This window comes from Hemibagrus wyckioides, linkage group LG06 (assembly GCF_019097595.1).
Source record: "Hemibagrus wyckioides isolate EC202008001 linkage group LG06, SWU_Hwy_1.0, whole genome shotgun sequence".
NCBI classification, from domain to species: Eukaryota; Metazoa; Chordata; class Actinopteri; order Siluriformes; family Bagridae; genus Hemibagrus; species Hemibagrus wyckioides.
This window is the reverse complement of record NC_080715.1, coordinates 46,032,585-46,054,247: the sequence shown is the minus strand read 5'-3', so window position 1 is coordinate 46,054,247 and position 21,663 is coordinate 46,032,585. Positions and strand designations below refer to the sequence as shown.

Here is a 21,663-nt window from a genome sequence, read left to right as displayed (position 1 = left end):
ATCTTCTCCACACTGGTGTACAGTCATGTTGGAACAGGAAGGGGTCATCCCCAAATTGTTCCCACAAAGTTGGGAGCATGAAATTGTCCAAAATGTCTTGGTATGAAGCTGAAGCATTAAGAGTTCCTTTCACTGGAACTAAGGGGCCGAGCCCAACCCCTGAAAAACAAACACCTGAATTCAATGATTTGGAGGGGTGTCCCAAAACTTTTGGCAATATAGTGTAGCTGTTGTAGGTTTATATACTCTTTAGAAAAACACATTCAGTCCAGGCAGATTCAACAATTCCTTCTGTGTTTATTTTTACTCAAGTTTACTAAGTTACTCAACTTAGAAAGTCACAAACAAGAACTTCTACAGCAGACTATTTACACAAAAGCCTTCTAGAGCATCCATCCATCCATTGTCTACACCCGCTTATCCCTAATTAGGGTCACGGGGGTCTGCTGGAACCTATCCCAGCACACATAGGGCGAAAGGCAGGGGTACACCCTGGACAGGTCGCCAGTCCATCACAGGGCCACACATAGACAGACAACCACACACACTCACACTCACTCCTATGGGCGATTTAGAATTACAAATCAACCTGATGTACATGTTTCTGGACTTGCAAAAACATGTACTGGAGAACATGCAAACTCCACACAGAATGGCCCGTGTCTGTTCGAACCCGGGACTCAAACTCAGAACCTTCTTGCTGTGAGGCAACACTGCTAACCACTAAGACACCGTACTGCCCCCCTTCTAGAGCATTCATTTCTTAACCTGATATATAGTTGTTCTCAAAAGTTTGCACACCCTGATAGAAACTGTAAAACATTGCCATTTATTTGGAAAATATGACTGATAATGCCAAAGATTTTTTTCTTATTTAAAGTAGTGGTCATTAATTATCACATAGTTGTCTGACCCCTTTTTAAAACCTAATGATAACTGAAATCACTCAAACAACCCTGATCAAAAGTTTACATATCCTTGAATGTTTGGCCATGTTATAAAGACACAACCTCGAGACAAATATGGGCTTCTCTGGGGGAAAAAAGTGGTGGTGTTGTTTCAAGGAGCAGAATAAGGAGACACCTGAACACAAATGACCAGCATGGTCGAGTTGCCAGGGGAAGGCCATTACTGCACCCATGCCACAAAAAGGCCTGCTTTCAGTACGCCAGACAGCACCTAGACAAGCCTCTGGAGCAGTCATTTGGAGTGATGAAACCAAAACTGTACTTTATAATCACAACTATAAACACTATGTTTGGAGAGGAGTCAACAAGGCCTATGGTGAAAAGTACACCATCCCCACTGTAAAGCATGCTGGTGGATCTCTTCAGTTATGGGTCTGTGTGAGCTCCAGGGGCAAAGGGAAGTTAGACAAAATTGATGGCAAGATGAATGCAGCATGTTATCAGAAAATACTGGCAGACAATTTGCATTCTACAGCAGAAAAGCTGCACATGGGACGCTCTCGGATGTTCCAACATGACAATGATCCAAAGCACAAGGCCAAGTTGACCCTCAAATAGCTACAGCAAAAAAAAAGGTGAAGATTCTTGAGTGGCCATTTTCTCCTGACCTCAATATCATTGAGCCACATTGGGGAGATCTTAAACATGTAGTTTGTGCAAGGCAACCAAAAAAATTTACAGGAACTGGAAGCATTTTGACAAGAAGAAAGGGCAGCTATACCACCTGAGAGGATTAAGGACAAGACAATTTTGATGTAGGGGACAAAACTGAAAATCTGACAACACTGGACGTTCACATTATTATTAATATTATTACTACATTTGAATGTAATTAAATGCAATAACACATAGCTTCATACTGTTCAGGATCTGTATTCTTCATGAATGTATCTTTCATGCTTTGTGATGCTGGTCTGTAATTGTCATTTAATATGTGATGTTTTAAAAGTCAAAGCAAAACAAGATATTGTGATGTTTCAACAAGCAGAGTGTATTTTTGACTTTTACAAATCAAAATTGGGTCAAAATCACCATAAATTGCCTTTAGGATGGTTTTGCTAACTTGTTAAAAAAACAAAAATTAATAATAGATGAGGATGACAGGGTGGCCAACATCATGACAGGGTTTACAAAGTTTTTAAAAGGTGGACTAGAAAATAATAGGGACATCAAATCAAAACCAGAACAAACAGAAAGCCTTAAACAATATAAAGAATTATTTTAGGAATTAATTATATAATCAAGAAAGTTACTAAGGTATGTACTGTATTTGTATATGTAAAGCTTCACTGAAGAAAGATAAAGTGGGGTTTGGGACGTCACAGGGTTCATCATTCGGTTTCTTGAAAGGGCAGTTACCCCATAATAACAGGGTGGACAGTAATGTTAAGTTGTCTTTATTTGTCACATATACATTACTGCACAGTGAAATTCTTTCTTCACAAATCCTATCCTTGGAGGGTTTCATCACCTGACAGCCCCGTATGCTAAGGCAATGCAGTCTGAGCCGGAAACAGAAAAGATGAGTTCACCTTTCGAGTCTCCGGGTTCAAGTCATTCATTCATCACCTGACAGCCCCGTATGCTAAGGCAATGCAGTCTGAGCCGGACACAGAAAAGATTAGTTTACATAAGTCTTTGGATTCACGTTGTTCGTTCTTGTAATGTGACTGCTTCCCGTCTCAGTATCTTATGACAAATACAATATTACATTAGTATTATTGACTTTATAAGGTATTAAATTATAAAACTATAAGATATCATAAAATCATCAAAATATTTGTGCAATAAACATTTTCTGAAAAATAATAGTCAGTCTCCTTTATTATTGCTTAATATTTCTTGAGGATATGTGTGGTGTGTGAGGGTTTAAAAAAAAAAAAATAAAAATCCACATTTTACTTGGAAATGCTAATTTGCCTGTTCTGTCTTTATCTGTAAACAAATACTACTTATTAAATAAACTAAACCTGCAAACACAAAGTATCTATTGTTGTTTATTTTGCCACCAATTGTGCATTTGCTGGTATAAATACTGATAACTCATAAACTCATAAATGACACAGGGGCATAACAGAAAAGCAAATAACACTATTAATGTGAATAATTAATATTAGTTTCATACATTAAGGTTATGTTTAGGTCAGATTCTATATTATTAAATAACTGCATATGGATTAAAAAAAACAACACTCAGATTTATGCATGAATTTATACATTTCTATTTTCTACACTGCAGGGTTAGCTGATGTTTATTCAGATAAATAATACAAAGAATAAATAAACAAACAGTAAGTTAATAAATAAAATAAAATAAAAAGTAAGTAGATAAGAAAGAAAGAAAGAAAGAAAGAAAGAAAGAAAGAAAGAAAGAAAGAAAGATTTTACCTAATGAAGTTTAAAGCATTAACCAACTCTTTATTAAAACATTTAGTGTTATGGAAAAGAAGCATAATGACAGATATTCACACATTTATAGTCTGTAGGAAATAAAAAGCTATAATGCATCACGTAACAGTAAGAGTAAAAAAAACTGTAAGGATGTTTGAGAATGAACTCATTTCTGTATCCAATAAAGCGGTCATGCCACGGTACAAACCCGAAGACTCGAAAAATGAACTAATCTTTTCTGTTTACTGAGCTTATGCGATGTTGCGCACGCGCAGTCAACACAAAATGAACGAGTCACTCCCCGAGACGACTCGATACGACTGAACCTTCGTTCAAAATGAACGAATCGTTCGTGAACGACACATCACTAGTTGGAATCAGGTACAGCTTCTGCTTGGTTGGAATGAAACCTGCCCCCACACCGGCCCTTTCTGGATAACATTGGACACCCCTGATTTAGAGTACAAAGTCACAGGGGTAGGTAAAGTCAATCCTGGAGAGCCGCTGTCCTGTAGATTTTAGCTTCAACCCTAAGACGAAGAAGAAAAACAAAACAAAACATACCTGTCTATAGCCTTAGTATTCCTGAAGACCTTGATTAGCTTGTTCAGATGTGCTTGATTAAGGTTGGAGCTAAACTCTGTAGGACAGTGGCCTTCCAGGACCGACATTACCTATCTTGGTATAGCTCAATTTATACACAAATTATTTCTGTGCTGAATTAACATGCATGCAATGCAAAAAAAAATAAATAATGCTATACATGGTATTAGAATTTTTAATAATGTTCTTTTCAATTTTACTTTTATATATTTTTTTTTTCTTTAAAAAGTGATAAATAGCATGGATCATGAGATGATGGGGTAAAGGGGCTTTGCATAGGGCCCAAAAATTGGGCTAATGCTAGTAAAGTATCAGTTGTCCAACTGATATCAATACAGCCTGAATTATTCTAATCAACAGAAGCCATTGTTAGTCACATTGTTTCTGCACAAAATCACTGGAAATGTGGACAATAAACATGTTTGTTTAAGGAAAGTGGAGAAAATAGAGTCAACTTGAACTCACATGCATCACAGTATTGTGCGGTGTGCCCTTTAAGAGACTGATCACTCGTAACATACAGTACACTAAGTGACGATTAGGTAGGAGAATTTTGTAATGGTGTAATGCGAGCCACGATGGATGATAAGTTTGCTGTGCGCTTTTGTTATAATTTTGTCCTTTATTTTTATTATTTGTAACGCAAGAGAGAGTTGAACCCTCATGTATGAGAGGAGCGAGTTTGCCTGTGCACCTGCCATTAAACGTGTGGATTACAGACTCTTCGCCTTCGAGCTTTCATTTTTCCTGGAAGTAACGACTTATCTGGGTCAGAGCGTTACACAGTGTTATTTAATCTTCTTTATAAATGACAAAATCACTTTTTTTAACTTAATTGTTTGGATGAAATCAATTCGACACTCCCCGTCTACTCTAAACAATGTTTTGGTTCCGAACCGACTCTTTCGGCTCCCATGCAAATTGGTCACATTTGACAAGTGAAAATTATAATTGAATGGCAGACGGCATCACGTTACTTCATCTGTTTCAGTGATAGAGGCTGTGACAAAAGTTGTGCAAAAATGAGCACGTAGTGTGAGGCATTTTTATTTGAACAAAATTCATACGTAAGTTAAAATAAAAAGCTTAAAGAAATGGCGGCTGCTGATGACGTAACCTCTTTATTGCGTAAAAGAACTGAGCATATCCATAGCAACTCTGAACCGAAGAGTCTCATTGATGATCAAGAGCGCAAACAAGCGAGCTACCAAGATGGCTTCTTGCGATATTGAGGTAAGTTTTTCCAAACCGAACATCTTTTACATCGACGTTAATAATTAACTGATAATTAACTCCTTTAATCTACTTTTTCCGTAACGAGAAATTACCGTGTTAATGAACCCTCACCGTCTTGTGTTGTGTGCGCGTGACCGCTTGCTAAGTCACAGAGCGCTAAGTTAGCAATACAGACCGCTATAAAACTCGCCGTTTTTTTCCGACGGGGCTAAATATTTAGTGTAATCCAAACCTAGCGGATTGTCTCATCTGATTAATCTCTTATGTCTGAGAAAACTGAATTGCTTTGTGTATTTTTTTAAACCGTGTTTATGTGAAGTTATGTGCTTTTCTGTCGCCGTAGCGCGCGCTCTGTCCCCTGCTGTGTTTAGACGGATTTCCTTACAGGACATTTCGGGGTTTTTTTTTTTCATTACACAAGGAGTAATAAGTTTGTTTTCTGGGGTTTTATTTTAAATCTGTAAGGCTTTGTGTCATCTTTGTGAAATCAGTGTATGAAAATGAACCCCTTAGGAGCACAAATGAATCGTATTGTATGGAATCGGCTCATCGTTTGATTCCTCGATTCCCAACATTTCTGAATAAAGAATCGTCAACTACTTTTAGTTATAACCTTTTCATAAGCTATACACTGTGTTTCATAAGCTATTCACTGTTTACCTTCACAATGCCATGTGGAACCAGTGCAGTATCATTTTCAACTAATGAATGCCATGTTTTTCTCATTTCAGAGCAATTTCACAAAAAATAAAATGACTTCTAAAAGAAGCTTACAAGGCATTAAGCCTTGCCACGTTTTAGGTGTGAGCAAAGGCGTAAGAAACAACCTGCTGTTTCAGGATGAGGAAACTCTGATTTTTCCAGGTGGAAACCATTGTGTCAGTTACAACATCCCTCAGCAACACCAAGAGTTTCTTTACAGTAAGTCTGCTGAGAGCTTCACTTCCTGTTGTACCTTTTTAAAAACAACCTAAGCACTGACAGAAAAACTGGTACCACAAAGAGACATACCTCTTCCCTAAAGTACAGTGTAAATTTACCCTCAAACATACAGTTATGTACGTTTGGGGTCTAACTGTTGCATAGACTTTGTACAAAATCAAAAGGAAATGCATTTCAGTTAGGGAACAAATTACCATTTTACTGTAATGACTCTGTTAGGTCTTAAATCATCCTTATTTGTAGTTGAAGTAGTCTTTGAATCTGTTTTAATTAAAATCATTCAGTCCTCCTAATCAAATGTTACTCCACAGGTGCAGCGAAAAGCAAGAGCTTGCGGGCCCTGGCTTTTAGCCCTGATCGGCGCTACCTGGCCGTGTCGGAGTGTGGTAAATGGGCCTCCATTACCATCCTTGACCTGAAGGACAAGAAACACTCCAAGAAAAAAGTTCTGAAGGGCAGCGACTATGGCGTGCAGGAGTTTGTCTGCATGGCATTTTCGGCTGACTCGGAGTACCTGCTAGGCCAGGCTGGGGGACCCTCATGGACCCTCTACTGCTGGCAGTGGAAGAAAAAGGAGCTCATCGCGTCTGTGCAGATCAAGACACCAGGCGATATCATTCAGGTAGAAATTTTGAAGGTCTTGCAGTTGTGAGTGAAGACAAGTGAACTTTGTAATACCAAAGATGCTTTTCCATTAAAAACATGGATACAACTGGCAGAAAATAAAAATGAGACGTTTCATTGATCCAATTGCTGGTGCATACAGGAAAGGAAAAGGCTTAGATCATGGTCATGAATCTGCTATATCATCTGGTCAAACCTCAACACTGAGTGTTCTCTTTTCTCAATCCCAGGTCAGCTTTAACCCCCAGGATATGAAACAGGTTTGCGTCACCGGAAAGGGAGTTTTCAGGATCTATGAATTCAGGAGGGGCGCCCTGAAAATGGCGGACTCATATAAGGTGGAGAAGATGAACATCCTGTGCCACACGTGGATGTCTAGCGACTCCATTATTGCAGGAACTGAGGCAGGGCAACTGCTAATTTTGAAATCCAAACGCCTGCAAAGGATGGGGAAAGCATGTGAGAGGTAACAGCACAGAGGGAGAGAGAGATGCAAAGATCCTCTCAACACCTTTTCCTTGTTCTGAAGATCTGTTTTTATCTTTGTAACGCTTGTATCCTCCTACTGCTTATAATAAAATACGGTATCATTTTTATTGTATTTTTACCAAATCATGATGATCTACATTCTCTCCCTTGACAGACAAACGGATTCATCTTCATCTCCGACAGCTATACCACAGACAGCTATCACTGCCATCTTGCCCTACTCTGACGGCTTCATCTGTTCAGATGGGCTGGGAGTAGTTAGCCTGTATGAGAAGATCCCGGATAAAGACAACTACAGGAAGACAGTGACATTAAGAGTGAGTAATTGATATTTAACATTCTGCAGAAGCTTTTATGCTACACAACTCACAGGTGAGGTAAATGTGAAAGTTTATGGGTAAGGGTCTTGCTCAAGATCCCACCAGTGGCTCTCTGGCAATGCTGGGATTTGAAACAGCAGCCATCTTTAGGACTTGCCTAAACCTTAGCCATAATTCATTTTGTGTGATTCAAATGGTTATTTCAACTCAGCTCTAAAACGAGCAGAGAGGGGTATAGAGATGAACTTGTATAATCACAATATCTGATATACTAGTAGTGTTAAAGCATGTGGTGTATGCTCTAAAGTACAGTTCTACAGGATGTTATTCTGACACTCTGTACCCGTTGTGAGGCTGAGCACCAGTGGGTATAAGCACTAAGAGCTGTTTTCCTCTGTTCTGCAGATTCCTGTGGACCCATGCAGCAACAAGCCACTTCAGGCGATTACCTCGATGTGCATTAGTCCATCAGAGGAGGCGCTGGCCATTAGCACAGACCAAGGCCAGCTCTACCACATCAGCCTCAATTCAGAGGAGCTTATTAAGGTAACAGAGCAACAAACAGTAATGTACAGTAATAAGGAAAGCCTTTCACTAAAAAATTGACTGACTTCTGCTTCTCCATTGCTTCCTTTTTCAGAATAAGAAGACCCAGTTCATGCACCTGTCTCAGTCTTTTCACTCGGGGAGCATCACAGGTCTGTCCGTATGTGCGACGAAACCCCTCATGGCCACCTGCTCCAATGACCGCACCGTACACATCTGGAACTACCATAAAAAGTAGGAGAAAAAATCATGTTTGTTAGTAAAAATGTTTGGTACTCCTCAATACTCAATCAGTACTTGATACTCAATCAATCAGAATACTGATCGTCATCAGATGCGGCTATCAAAATATCCATAGGGCTTATTTACTGTGTGAAAGATTTCTGACTGTATGGACTTTTTCTGCAGGTCTCTGGTGCAGTTCAAGCAGTTTGAGGAAGAGCCGCTCAGCGTCTCGATTCACCCGAACGGCCTTTTCGTCCTGGTGGGCTTCTCCACAGAAGTCCACCTCATGAAAATTTATTATGACGACCTGCACACTGCCCAGACGTTCCCCATAAGCAACTGCACCGAGGTGGGTTCTAACTGACCTGACCTCAGTGTTATAATGTTTTTTTTATATTTGAAATCTGTGTGTTTTTCCAGAAACTGTGTGTAGAAGTAGTGAGTCAAATAAAGCATGTGTGTGTCTACAGTGTGTGTTCAACCACAATGGTAACAAGTTCGCCGCCATCATTGGAAAAATGATCCACGTTTATGACATCAGAACACAGAAAAAACTGGACCTGAGCGGTCATCATCAGCAAGTCAGTATAAATAGTGTTTCATAAACATTTTGATCACAGATTTAATATTTTTTTTAATCACTGAACCATAATGAAGACTGTTAATAAATATCAGTGACCTCAATTCCCTGTTCTGACCCTTCAGGTGCAGTCTTTGAAGTGGAGTGACGATGACCGTCGCTTGGTGTCATGTGGGATGGACGACACTGTATTTGTGTGGGACGTTCTGACCGGCAATGCGGTGATTAGGAACGAGACAGCGTCTTGCTTCGCAGATGTGGCATTCTCGCCTAACACCGGGAGCGTCCTCGCCGTAGGCCGCAGCCATCTTCAGGAGATCAGTGATGAAGGGGCAAGTCCAAAAAAACACATCATATGATTGTTTAGATAAAATTACAATCACAGCAGTTCAACTGCAAAACATAGAAACTCTGTGTAAACTCTATATCTAAAATAAAATTTTATTTTAGTTATATAGCACCTTTAACAGTGGACACTATCCCATAGCAGGATTTTTTATCACCATGCTCTTATCATGGTTTTCACACTGTGATCCTGAAGCCGTGTTTCTCCCTCTATATGTGTATGGACAGAATAATAAAATTCACTTGATTTGCTTGTGTTTTTGTTTGCATTTAGGTCCTATATGAAATGGCCTCAGATGGTGGGGAATACACGGCTGTCTCCATGACTCGTTCGGGCAGAACAGTCTTCATTGGCACCTCAGCTGGTACTGTCAGGGTCATCGATTACCCTTTTGATAAAGAGAAGACCTGGAAAGAATATCAGGCCCATTCTGGTCCCATCACCAAAGTACGTGTGTGTCTTAGGAATGATGATATGCCATGATAATGAAAACTGAAATAGTTTGATGTGTGTACTGTCGATAATGATGATAGAAATTGTAGGAGACACTGACCAAATAAGCATCCTGATACCAGAAAATAACGGCCAAGGAAGAACACTGAGTGATTTATTCAGCTAATGATGGTTATATCTGTTCTTGGTGCTTGAATGAAATTTTCCATCCAATTCAATATTTTTTCTTTATTGTTTGTGTAGATGGTCGTCACACCTGGTGATCAGTACCTGCTGACTGCCTCTAAGGACGGCTGCCTTTTCGTCTGGTCGATTATTGACCAGAATGGACAGACCATTGAGAAGGTCAAAGAATTAGACTACACTGGCGTAGTCTTATGTGAAAAGGAATTCCTGGATAAACAGGTAAATATGACCAAGCCATAAGCTATATGATCCTTCCAAGTGAAGGAATGCTGTTTCACTTAGAGTAGTCCTTACTATAGAAACCACAATATATTAGAACAGGTGCCTTAACAGATACTTGTACGTTGCCTTTGTACCTTATAGTGATACAGTTTAACAGCAGGATTAAACATTTATCTTCCTAAAACTTTGACTTTATGTCCATTCATTCTTTTTCTGTGTTAAACTTTTGTCATCATCCAGGATGAGATGATAAATAAGCTCACGTTACATCTTGAGCGGCTGGAGGTGGAGCAGGAGATCGCAATGACCATGATGGAAATAGACTTCAGTGAGAAAATGCACACAGTTTTGCTGCCTTTCCAGGAGAAGATCACATCTCTGAAAGAGAAAATCCAGGTCAGACTGATTAAATCGATTTGGCTCTGATTTTATTGTATTGTATTCATTATTGTATATCAGATGAACAATGAGCACAAGGTTATGATCCATGTTAATGAATAATTCAGTAAACACGGTTATGTATCTCACGATAGAAACTGGGTGCTGTGAAGGACGCTGAAAAGATCTCTTACATGAAGGAGCTGACCAAGCTGAAGGAGAATTTTGTCAAGGAGATGAACGACCAAAGTAAATACACCCTCTATATGTCAACATTGTGCCTTTACAGAACGTTTGGGTTTTGAGAGTCACTTGGGAGCTTGGCTGCTTTAGAACAATTTAATATAAAAAATATTATAAAATCTGCTTGCCTTTTCTTCAGACACTGCCTCCGTCGGCTTGCCTTCTTCCCATCCTGGTGCCATGTGTTCCCCTGGTAAGTGATGAACATGGACCCGGCCATCCACGTGATGTAAAAGAAAACATGATTCATCAGACCAGGCCACCTTCTTCCATTGCTCCGTGGTCCAGTTCTGATGCTCATGTGCCCATTGTTGGTGCTTTCGGTGGTGCACAGGGGTCAGCATGAGCGCCCTGACTGGTCTTCGGCTATGCAGACCCATACGCAACAAACCGTTATTTACCGTGTATTCTGACACCTTTCTATCAGAACCAGCATTAACTTCTTCAGCAATTTGAGAAACAGTAGCTCATCTTTTGGATCGGACCACATGGGCCAGCCTTCGCTCCCCACGTGCATCCATGACCCTGTCACCGGTTCACCACTGTTCATTTCTTGGACCACTTTTGATAGATACTGACCACTGCAGACCGGGAACACCCCACAAGAGCTGCAGTTTTGGAGATGCTCTGATCCAGTCATGCAGCTATCACCATTTGTTAAACTCCTTCAAATCCTTATGCTTGTCCATTTTTCCTGCTTCTAACATCACCTTTGAGGATGAAATGTTCACCTGCTGCCTAATATATCCCACCCACTAACAGGTGCCATGATGAGGAGATCATCAGTGTTATTCACGGCACCTCTCAGTGGTCATAATGTTATGGCTGATCGGTGTACATCTGTAACCATGCCCTTTAGTGCGAGAGCTGATTAATCAGTAGTCTAAGCATGATTTAGTGTAAAACCAGTAGTCAGTGTTGTTAAATGTGACTTTTTAATGGGGATGAATAGAATATTGTGGAAATAAATTAAATTCTCATTGGTCAAGCTCATCGACTCGTTCAGGATTTTAGTGTGTAATGTAAAACAACAGCCAAGTTCGCTAGCAGCTTAACTAACATTAGGCTAAACATTATATTTATATTATATTTACCGATAAACTGTGTACTAATTACAACAAATAGACATGTAGATATAATTTGTCCAACTATTACAGAGTAATTTAAATCGGTAAAACTCGGCTAAAGTCCGCTAGCGCGCTAGCTAGCGAATCACAAGGCTAATCATGATTTAGTGTAAAACCAGTAGTCAGGGTTGTTAAAAGTGACCAACTAACAGGATAAATATTTCATTGTGGAAATAAAATAAATTCCTGACCAGGCTTAAGGATATTATTGTGTCATTTAAACCAGTAGCCGAGTTCGCTAGCACGATAACTAGCATGAGGCTAATTGTTAGCAGTAGATGAGGTCGCTTGTTAGCTACATAACACTAGACTGTAACACTGTACCTTCTACTGGATTTATTGTAAAATCAGTGAGACATTAAAGTCACGAGGTAGGATAAAGATCCTCCTACCTTGAGGAAGCTCAGTGTGGTCAGGAGGAGCTCTGTCTCTCTGGAGGATGCGGTAAATGCAGTAACCCGCACCGGCAGAGAGAGTGACCAGACCCGCAGCACAGGCGATCTCACCCAGGGTCCAGCTCTTCAGGTGCCGCAGAAATCCTCGGAAGTCCATCGCTGTGTCAGAAGTCCTTCGTCGGGAGTCGCTGTTCGTCGAGTATAGACGTAGAGATGAGTTTGTAGAGACGATGTTTATCCGTATCCAAGCAGTAATCCAAATGCAGTGTGATCGTTTAAAACTATTCGACGCGTTATCACCATGGAGACAGTTTAACCACAAACAACTTTAAGAAGCGAACGCGCATGCGCACCTCTAAACCGCACAGATTCCTGCAGCTCGAGACCCCACGTGGGATTGTCTGAGATACGGATTGGAGTCACGCAGATTATTATTATTATTATTATTATTATTATTATTATTATTATTATTATTATATGGTGGTTATCATTATTAATTATTATAATTATAAAATCATCACTATTATTATATTGTTCTTATTGTTAACACATACACTTTAATACACTTATTTACTTACACTTATATATCAATATATACTTACTTAGATGGTTCCTTATAGACTGTTGTTGCTCTAACTGTGTGAAGAGTTTTGTAAATATGAACACAGTACTCATAAATGCATGTCACTAACTGTAAGAGAAATTGTAAAACAAATCCAACAATCCCTTTGCTCCATCTGCTGGAGAATCGATGAGATGACATTAAGAAATCTGGGGCAATTTTTCTAAACGTTTTCTGTTATCAAGTAAATCTTTTAGGACAGCACACTGGGACTCTCTCAAACACCCAGGACGTCCTTATCTCTTAATTACTATTCTGTGAGATAAAGTAACAAGTATTTACTATTCATTTTGTACTTGTCTCATAAACATTACACCATCACTCATCTGTAACAACAGTAGGTCATTTCATCTGTCAGTCTGTGACAGCAAAGAATTAGTGTCTGTAATGACCTTAGGAACTACACTGACCTAATAGTTCCTCATGGGCCATTGATTGCTGTTGTAGAAAGGACATTAATCAGTTACAGTTACGTTATTTACTGTTTAGTGTCACCCAAATGAGGATGGGTTCCCTTCTGAGCCTGGTTCCTCTCAAGGTTTCTTCCTTATTCCATCCCAGGGAGTTTCTCCTTGTCACCGTCGCCACATGCTTGCTCATTAGGGATAAAATACGGATAAAATAGTTTAATCATTAAATTTATTAATTTATTCTTATTTCTAGTTATTTAGTTATTTTTCATTTTGATTTTTCCCCTCCCCTTTCTCTGTTTTTCTTTTCTCAAGCTGCTTTGAGACAATGTTCATTGTAAAAGGCGTTATAGAAAATAAATTGAATTGAATTGAATTATTGACAGGAACTATATGAATAGTGAAGTGACTAATTAATGTACAGATATGAGATTTAAACACTCCTTTTTCCTACTTAGATAAATTTTCAGATATAAACTGACTTATGGTATTGTTTATGGTATTATTTGTTGTTCATCAGTGAGTTCATTTCTAATTAATCGAAGCCACATTTAAATGATATTATTTATATCATCATCAATAAATAAGGCTATGTCAGAGTGTGCATAGAGAAGTATGTGCAGGTAGTATTCACAGCATATAAAGTGACAGGTGTAATTATAATTGTGCTAAAAATGTCTGCATTATGTACAATGTATGTAAAACAGTAACAGATAATATACAGTGAATATACAGATAGTATATAGTATGTATAAATATAGTATATATAAAAGTATATAAATAGATAGAAAGATAGATAAAAAAACTAGGTGTAATCTATGAAATGGACAATATGTACATTAATTATATTATACAGTGAGAAAATATTATATTATAACAGAATGTACAACAGAAGGTATAACAGTGAAAAATATTATATTAACAGAAAGTACAGGATGGAGCAGAACTGTAAAGTGATAAGTGTAGTAAGACATGAGTGTCCTAGTGGTGTAGTGTAGAGTTCAGTAGATTTATGGTTGAAGGAGAAAACTGGCCCTAAACCTGCTGGTTCTGGTACAGATGGACCTGTATCTCCTCCTGGATGGAAGGAGGTTGAACAGTTTGTGACTCGGGTTTGTCTTTGATTATTTTGTGTGCTCTGCTCAGACATCTACTGTGGTGAAGAGACTCAATGACAGGTAGTTGGGTGCTGATGATGCGTTGGGCAGTTTTCACCACCCTTTGCAGTGATTTCCTTTCACACACTGTGATGGAGCTCGTCAAGATGCTGTCAATGATGCAGCGGTAAAAACTGGTCAGGATCTTGGGGGATAAGTGAACTTTCTTCAGTCTCCTTAGAAAGTTGTGCCTTCCGAATCAGAGTTGAGGTGTTTAGCTGCCAGGACAGATCCTCAGACATGTGGACACCCAGGAACTTAAAGCTGGAGACACGCTCTACTTCAGACCTGTTGATGTAAATAGGGGAGTGCTGCTGTTAGATTTCTGGAAGTCCACGATGAGCTCTTTGGTCTTTGTGGCGTTGAGGGTGAGGTTGTTCATGGAACACCATGCTGACAGTCTTTGGATCTCCTCCCTGTAGGCCGATTCATCGTTGTTGCTGATTTGGCCAACAACTGTGGTATCATCTGCATATTTGATGAAGATGCTGGAGTTATGTTGCGGAACACAGTCATGGGTAAACAGGGAGTAGAGCAGTGGGCTCAGCACACAGCCTTGTGGGACACCGGTGTTCAGGATGAGGGTTGAGGATAAGTGATTACCCAGCCTTACAGACTGAGGTCGATTTGTTAAAAAGTCCATAATCCAGCTGCATAAGGATGTGCAGATACCCAGGTCACTGAGCTTAGTGATCAGTTTACTAGGGACAACTGTATTAAAAGCAGAGCTGAAGTCAATGAACAACATCCGAGTGTATGTATTGTTATTGTCCAGGTGGGAGAGAGCAAGATGAAGAGCAGTGGAAATGGCAACCTCTGTTGACCTATTTGATTCAACTCCCATTTTATCATCCAGGCTACCTTTGCTGCTGCCATCACCACCCTGTTCATGTAATCTACCAGACTGCTAATCTTTTAGGCTAACCCTATTAATTGATGTAACAGGTAGACTACTAGACCAATTATAAATGAATAAATAGGCCTAAATGAACCCTCAAAAATGCACTAGGAATACACCATCTATACTACCACACCACAGACAAATATAAAATTGACTTACACTTTTACACAGATACACATTCAAATGTTGAAATATATATATTTTATGTATTTCCAATGATCAAGTACAGTATATCAAAAGTATCAGAAACACAAACTGAACAAAAGCTACGACAGTGTAAATAACAATGTTCACTCAATGGCATATGAACAGACCTGTAAGAGTAAACAGTAAGTAATTAGCACTAGTAAATAAATCAACGTCCTTGGACTGACCATGGCAAAATAATCAAATGGACTATCAAGGCATTCACTGTCTTTCATCTTTCCCTGAATCTCTCTCTCTCTCTCTCTTTCTCTCTCTCTCTCTCTCTCTCTCTCTTTCTCTCTCTCTCTCTCTCTCTCTCACATCTAGTTGCTCTGCAATATGAAATAAACACATTCTATACTTATATTAATTGTATATTACAGTCATACTACTGAAGATCTCATAAATCATAAAAGCACATATTGTTCTGAGTATAGCCTGCATGTTTAGTTTTGCTTAGCATAAATAAAAAAAAGAAGAAGAAGACGAAATTTCTGGTCAAATTTGGCACTAGAAAATACTCCCCAAATAATCCCCATCTCTAAAACAGTGTCATTTTCTAAGATGTTGCAACATTCTCTTTTAAAACTTCTATCAGTTTATATATTTTAGCCATGCTGTAGATGTGCGTGTGCAGGTAATTCATATTTATTTATTTTTAAAGTATCTTGACCCTCTAACACTTACACTCTCTATTCTACCTCTATGATTTCATTTATTTGTTATATAAAAATCTTGACCCACGAACACTAGCACTCTCTATTCTATCTCATTTTTATTCTTTTTATTTATTATTTAAAAAACCATGCTACATGCACTGTGTTAGACTAAATGAGACTTGTCACAGCACAGCACTCACATGCTGTTTGTTGGTTTGATTTTATTTATTGTAAGTTACTTTGCATGAAAGCATCCGTCTGCCAAATGAAGACACCAAAGTACTTTGACCTCGTGTACCAATCGGTCTGCGCAGAGTTGCTTCAAGTCAGACACACCTATTACCTGCCTCTGGAAATAGCCATTTAGGCAGTGCGTCACTGTGGGTCATGTGATGATGTCATTTTCATTACCAGTTACAAAGATTGAGAAAAAAGGAATCTTAACAATAAACATGCAGCTTTACAACATACTCCAAATTCTGACCAAGCTGGGAAATGTGAAGAAAAATAATATTACAATTATCCTGTTCAATAATTAGAGACAATAAAGGCCTTTTTTCTTCTTTCTGCAGAAATCTGGATGTAGCTTTATATCGGTGATGAGTAATTATCTGTAGACCAGCTGTAGTAGCAGCGTTATGACACAAGATGTCGCCACTTAGTCTCTAAACCATAGCTCTGTAATCTAATAATAAATAAATAAATATAATCTTTTTATACTATAGTTTATACTATATTAACTTATGTTATTAATTAAAATTGTGTGTGTGTGTGTGAGAGAGTGTGTACATATACGAATGTTTATAATGATGGAAAGAGTGATGAAATACGTTTTCAATAATGAGAAATGACATAGTGGTTGTTGTGGTTTCCTGAAAACCAGAGTATATAAAGAGAGACACTCAGGCAGTGTGTCAGAGTGTGTGTGTGTTTCACGCTGAGGGACTGGTGTGTGTGTGTACAGAAGAATCAGTAATGATGAAGTGCTTGTATCTTTTGTCTGTCGTGTTTCACGTGGCTGCAGGTGAGTGAAGTTATTTTCTATTTTCTATTACAGAAAGGAGAGAGAATATTAGCCAGTTCTTAGTTCAGCTGCTTTGTGTTTAGTTCATGTGGTTTCTGTCCAGACTGGGTTTACAGTAGGCCGGAGTTCAGCTCTGATCCTGAACTAACAAGTATTATAGGGATGTTAGGGGTGTCAAATGTTACACTATTAATCTGTTCAAAGACAGAGTTAATCTTTATACACAAGGTAAACGTACACATCCTGCCTTGTGTTATAATGTCCTTATTTAGACCTGTTCAGCTTTGATCATGTGGATTTTTTCTTCCTGATTAACTTCAGTGTAAAATGTACTGATGAAGAGAGGTGGGCTAATGAATAAGGAGGATTCTACAGTCAGATTATTTTACATCCCTATAATACTTACAGTGTATGTTTTTACACATTTACTGAATTACATCTCTCACAATCTCTGTCTTATTGAATGTATCTATAATAACTCATATAAAGCATAGTAGAAAAGTTATTTCCTGTAACTTGTACATCACTTCTTCACTCTGGTCTTAGCTGTAAATAGATGTGTGTGAATTTCACACCTTTTTTACGGTCTCTCTCTCACTGCTGTCTCTCTGTCACTGCTGTCTCTCTGTCACTGCTGTCTCTCTGTCACTGCTGTGGTTCTGACCACCAACTCCACTTCCTACATTACATCATATTTAGGGTTTTTATTTTTTAACATTAGTTAATTGCTTTTATCAACACTGTGTTCACATTTTCAAAACTGACACAATTCAGTAAAATAAATTCAATAAAAATCTTTAAATTGAATAATAAATTATAAATACATTTATAGAAAAATACCTGGCTGATTTCTACTTTATCCTTATCCATATGTTCTATTTTTCACTTCATTCCCATCTCTACAAAAGTGTAAATGTGTGGATCTATGAGCAGTGTGGTGATGCAGTGTGTAGCGTCGTCTCCTCACAGCTCCAGGGTCCCTGCTTCAGTCCTGAGATCAGGTTCCCATCTGTGTGGAGTTTCTGTGATTGTTCTTCATGTGTCAGTGTTCCAGTGAAATCATTTAACATAAACATTAACATATCAACAAACAACTAATATAATCCTACATATAATATTTATTTAGGTTTATGTCAGTTGTTATGAAGGGTTTATGTAGGTGTCATGTAGCCCAATGAAGATGTAACTTAAGTAATGTATTAACTTTATTTAGTTAAGGTACATGCCATAAAAGCATATGTTAACAACCATTTTATTGTTTTTATGAAAGATGAAGTATTTTAACTGGAGTAATTGTATGTATAATACACTATAATGCCAAAAGTTTTGGGTCACCCCTCCAAATCATTCAGGTGTTTGAATCACTTCCATGGCCACAGCTTTATAAAATCAAGCACCTAGGCATGCAGACTGCTTCTACAAATATTTGTGAAAAATTTGGTTGCTCTCAAGAGCTCTGTGAATTCAAGCATGGTACCTGACAGGTTGCCACCTGTGCAATAAGTCCATTAGTGAAATTTCCTCATTACTAAATATTCCACAGTCAATTGTGTTGTGAATTCACCGAAGCAGACTCAGGGGACTCAGAAGTAGTGTTCAGCAGAAATGTTTTATTGGAGATCAGAACACACTGCGGTGGTACTGTAGTCCTCAAGTCCAGTGAAAAGGAACATATGTTGTAGTTTTAAAGGCCTTGAGTGGGCAGGACTTGGAGGTGTGACAATACAAAACCCTAGAGGTGATACTCTTAAACAAAGCACTGGATGGGAGAAAGATCCCCAGAGTTGGTCCCCCAACTGTCAGCTAGTTCACAGTTCCTCATCAGCATCTGATTTGATCACCATTTGGTGGTGAGAGCTGGGATATGTAAATGATTATTCAAAGAGAAATGTATGTTACAGTAGATTCTAGAGTGAACTCAAATGATGTTTTCCTACAACTGTTATAACAGTTGTGGAAGCAGTTGGGAACAACAGCAACTTAGCCACCAAGTGGTAGGCCACGTAAAATCACAGAACAGCTGCATCCAAGCCTTATATCACCAAGTGCAGTGCAAAGTGTCAGATGCAGTGGTGTAAAGCACACCGCCACTGGACTTTAAAGCAGTGGAAATGTGTTCTCTGAAGTGACCAATCACACTTTCCTGTCTGGCAATCCGATGGATGAGTCTGGGTTTGGCGGTTGCCAGGAGAACGGTACTTGCCTGATGGCATTGTGCCAAATGTAAAGTTTGGTGGAGGGTTGGGTTATGATGTGGGGGTGTTTTTCAGGGGTTGGGCTTGGCCCATCAGTTCCAGTGAAAGGAACTCATAATGCTTCAGCATAGCAAGACATTTTAGACAATTTCATGTTTCCATCTTTGTGGAAACAGTTTGGGGATGACCCCTTCCTGTTCCAACATGACTGTACACCAGTCCACAAAGCAAGGTCCATAAAGTCATGGATGAGCGAGTTTGGTGTGGAGGAACATGACTGGCCTGCACAGAGTCCTGACCTCAACTATCCTCTGATAGAACACCTTTGGGATGAATTAGAGTGAAGACTGTGTGCCTTGCCTTCTCATCCAGCATCAGTGCCTGACCTCACAAATGCACTTCTAGAGGAATGGTCAAAAATTCCCATAAACACCCATTACACCCTCTGGATGAAGAAAGGGGTGGCATTAAAATTCATTTGCATGTAAAGGCAGATGTCCCAAAACTTTTGGCAATGAAGTGTCTGTGTGCTGATGGATAATATCAGAAATAATATTTTGAGTCTACGTGTCATTTTATATCTTTTGTGAAGCATTCTTTGATAAAGGGAAAAAAGGGGGGAAAAGTTTAATACCCTGTTAGAGAAAGAGGAAGTTGTCATTCTCCCATCAGCCCCCACGTTGCCCTGACCACAGTCCTGTGGTCACTCTGACATGCTGGGTGTCTCACATTGGCTCTGCAGAACTATGAGAATGCTAGTTGTTCATGTGACTGTGGTTTTATAAACTGTGAATACTTGTCAGTGTCCTTGTTAAAAAGTCTCTGGTGCATGGGGGGAGGGGAATCACTGGTCCACCTGCGGTCAATCCTAACGTCCTCTACATTAGTTGGCTCTGTACACAGTGACCTGGCTGATGCTTGATAATGTCTCTGTCATTATCTCAATCTCTGTCTTATTGAATGTATCTATAATAACTCATATAAAGCATAGTAGAAAAGTTATTTCCTGTAACTTGTACATCACTTCTTCACTCTGGTCTTAGCTGTAAATAGATGTGTGTGAATTTCACACCTTTTCCTGCTGTCTCTCTGTCACTGCTGTCTCTCTCTCACTGCTGTCTCTCTGTCACTGCTGTCTCTCTGTCACTGTTGTCTCTCTGTCACTGCTGTCGCTCTGACCACCAACTTCACTTCCTACATTACATCATATTTAGAGTTTTTATTTTGCATAAAAATTAGTTACATGCATTTATCAAGACTGGTATTTTAAAAACTGACACGATGCAATAAAATAAACTCAGTAAAAATCTACACAGGTGGACTATGTTCTATGCAGGAGATACAACCTGAAAGAGATTAGAGACTGTAAGGTGTTGGCAGGGGAGAGTGTAACTAGACAGCACAGGATGGTAGTCTGTAGGATGATTTTAGCAGTGAGGATGAGGAAGAGAACAAAGACTGAATCTCAGATCAGGTGGTGGAAGCTAAAGGAAGAAGACTGTTGTGTGAAATTCAGAGAGGAGATGGGACAGGTGCTGGGATGAAGGGATACTGGACAGTTGGTCAGGTACTGCAGAAGTGGTGAGGGAGACACCTCGGTAGGTACTAGGTGTGACATCTGGACAAAGGAAAGAAGACAAAGAGAGTTGGTAGTGGAATGAGGAAGTACAGGAAAGTATAAGGAGAAAGAGGCTGGCAAAAAAGAACTGGGATAGGCGAAGTGATGAAGAGAGTAGACAGGAGTACAAGGAGATGCATCATAAGGTGAAGAGATGTTGTGAAGGCTAAGGAGAAGATGTATGGAGAGCTGTGTGAGATATTAAGTTGGATATTGTTGGAAGAAGAAAAGGACTTGTATCGATTGTATCTAATGCACTTCCTGCATTACATCATATTTTTAGCATTAGTTACAAGCATTTATCAACACTGTGTTCACATTTTCAAAACTGACACAATTCCGTGAAATAAATTCAGTAAAAATCTATAAATTATATTATAAAATATAAATAAATTTATAAAAAAAAAATACCTGGCTGATTTCTACTTTATCCTTATCCATGTGTTCTATTTTTCACTTCATTCCCATCTCTACAAAAGTGTAAATGTGTGGATCTATGAGCAGTGTGGTGATGCAGTGTGTAGCGTCGTCTCCTCACAGCTCCAGGGTCCCTGCTTCAGTCCTGAGATCAGGTTCCCATCTGTGTGGAGTTTCTGTGTTTGTTCTGTATGTGTCGG

At 39.0% G+C, this 21,663-nt stretch overlaps 1 protein-coding gene across 1 annotated transcript; it reads left to right on the top strand.

Annotated features, from left to right (window-relative positions):
- Positions 1–5,938: 5,938 nt before the first annotated feature.
- LOC131353902 (cilia- and flagella-associated protein 57-like) lies at positions 5,939–10,985 on the top strand. Its single transcript, XM_058390984.1, has 14 exons — positions 5,939–6,119; positions 6,452–6,762; positions 6,995–7,230; positions 7,408–7,570; positions 7,979–8,119; positions 8,214–8,353; positions 8,528–8,693; positions 8,815–8,925; positions 9,050–9,256; positions 9,544–9,717; positions 9,967–10,128; positions 10,372–10,527; positions 10,665–10,758; positions 10,951–10,985. The coding sequence occupies exons 1-14, from the start codon at positions 5,951–5,953 to the stop codon at positions 10,983–10,985; spliced, it is 2,265 nt and encodes a 754-aa protein (XP_058246967.1). The 5' UTR covers positions 5,939–5,950.
- The last annotated feature ends 10,678 nt before the right edge of the window (positions 10,986–21,663 follow it).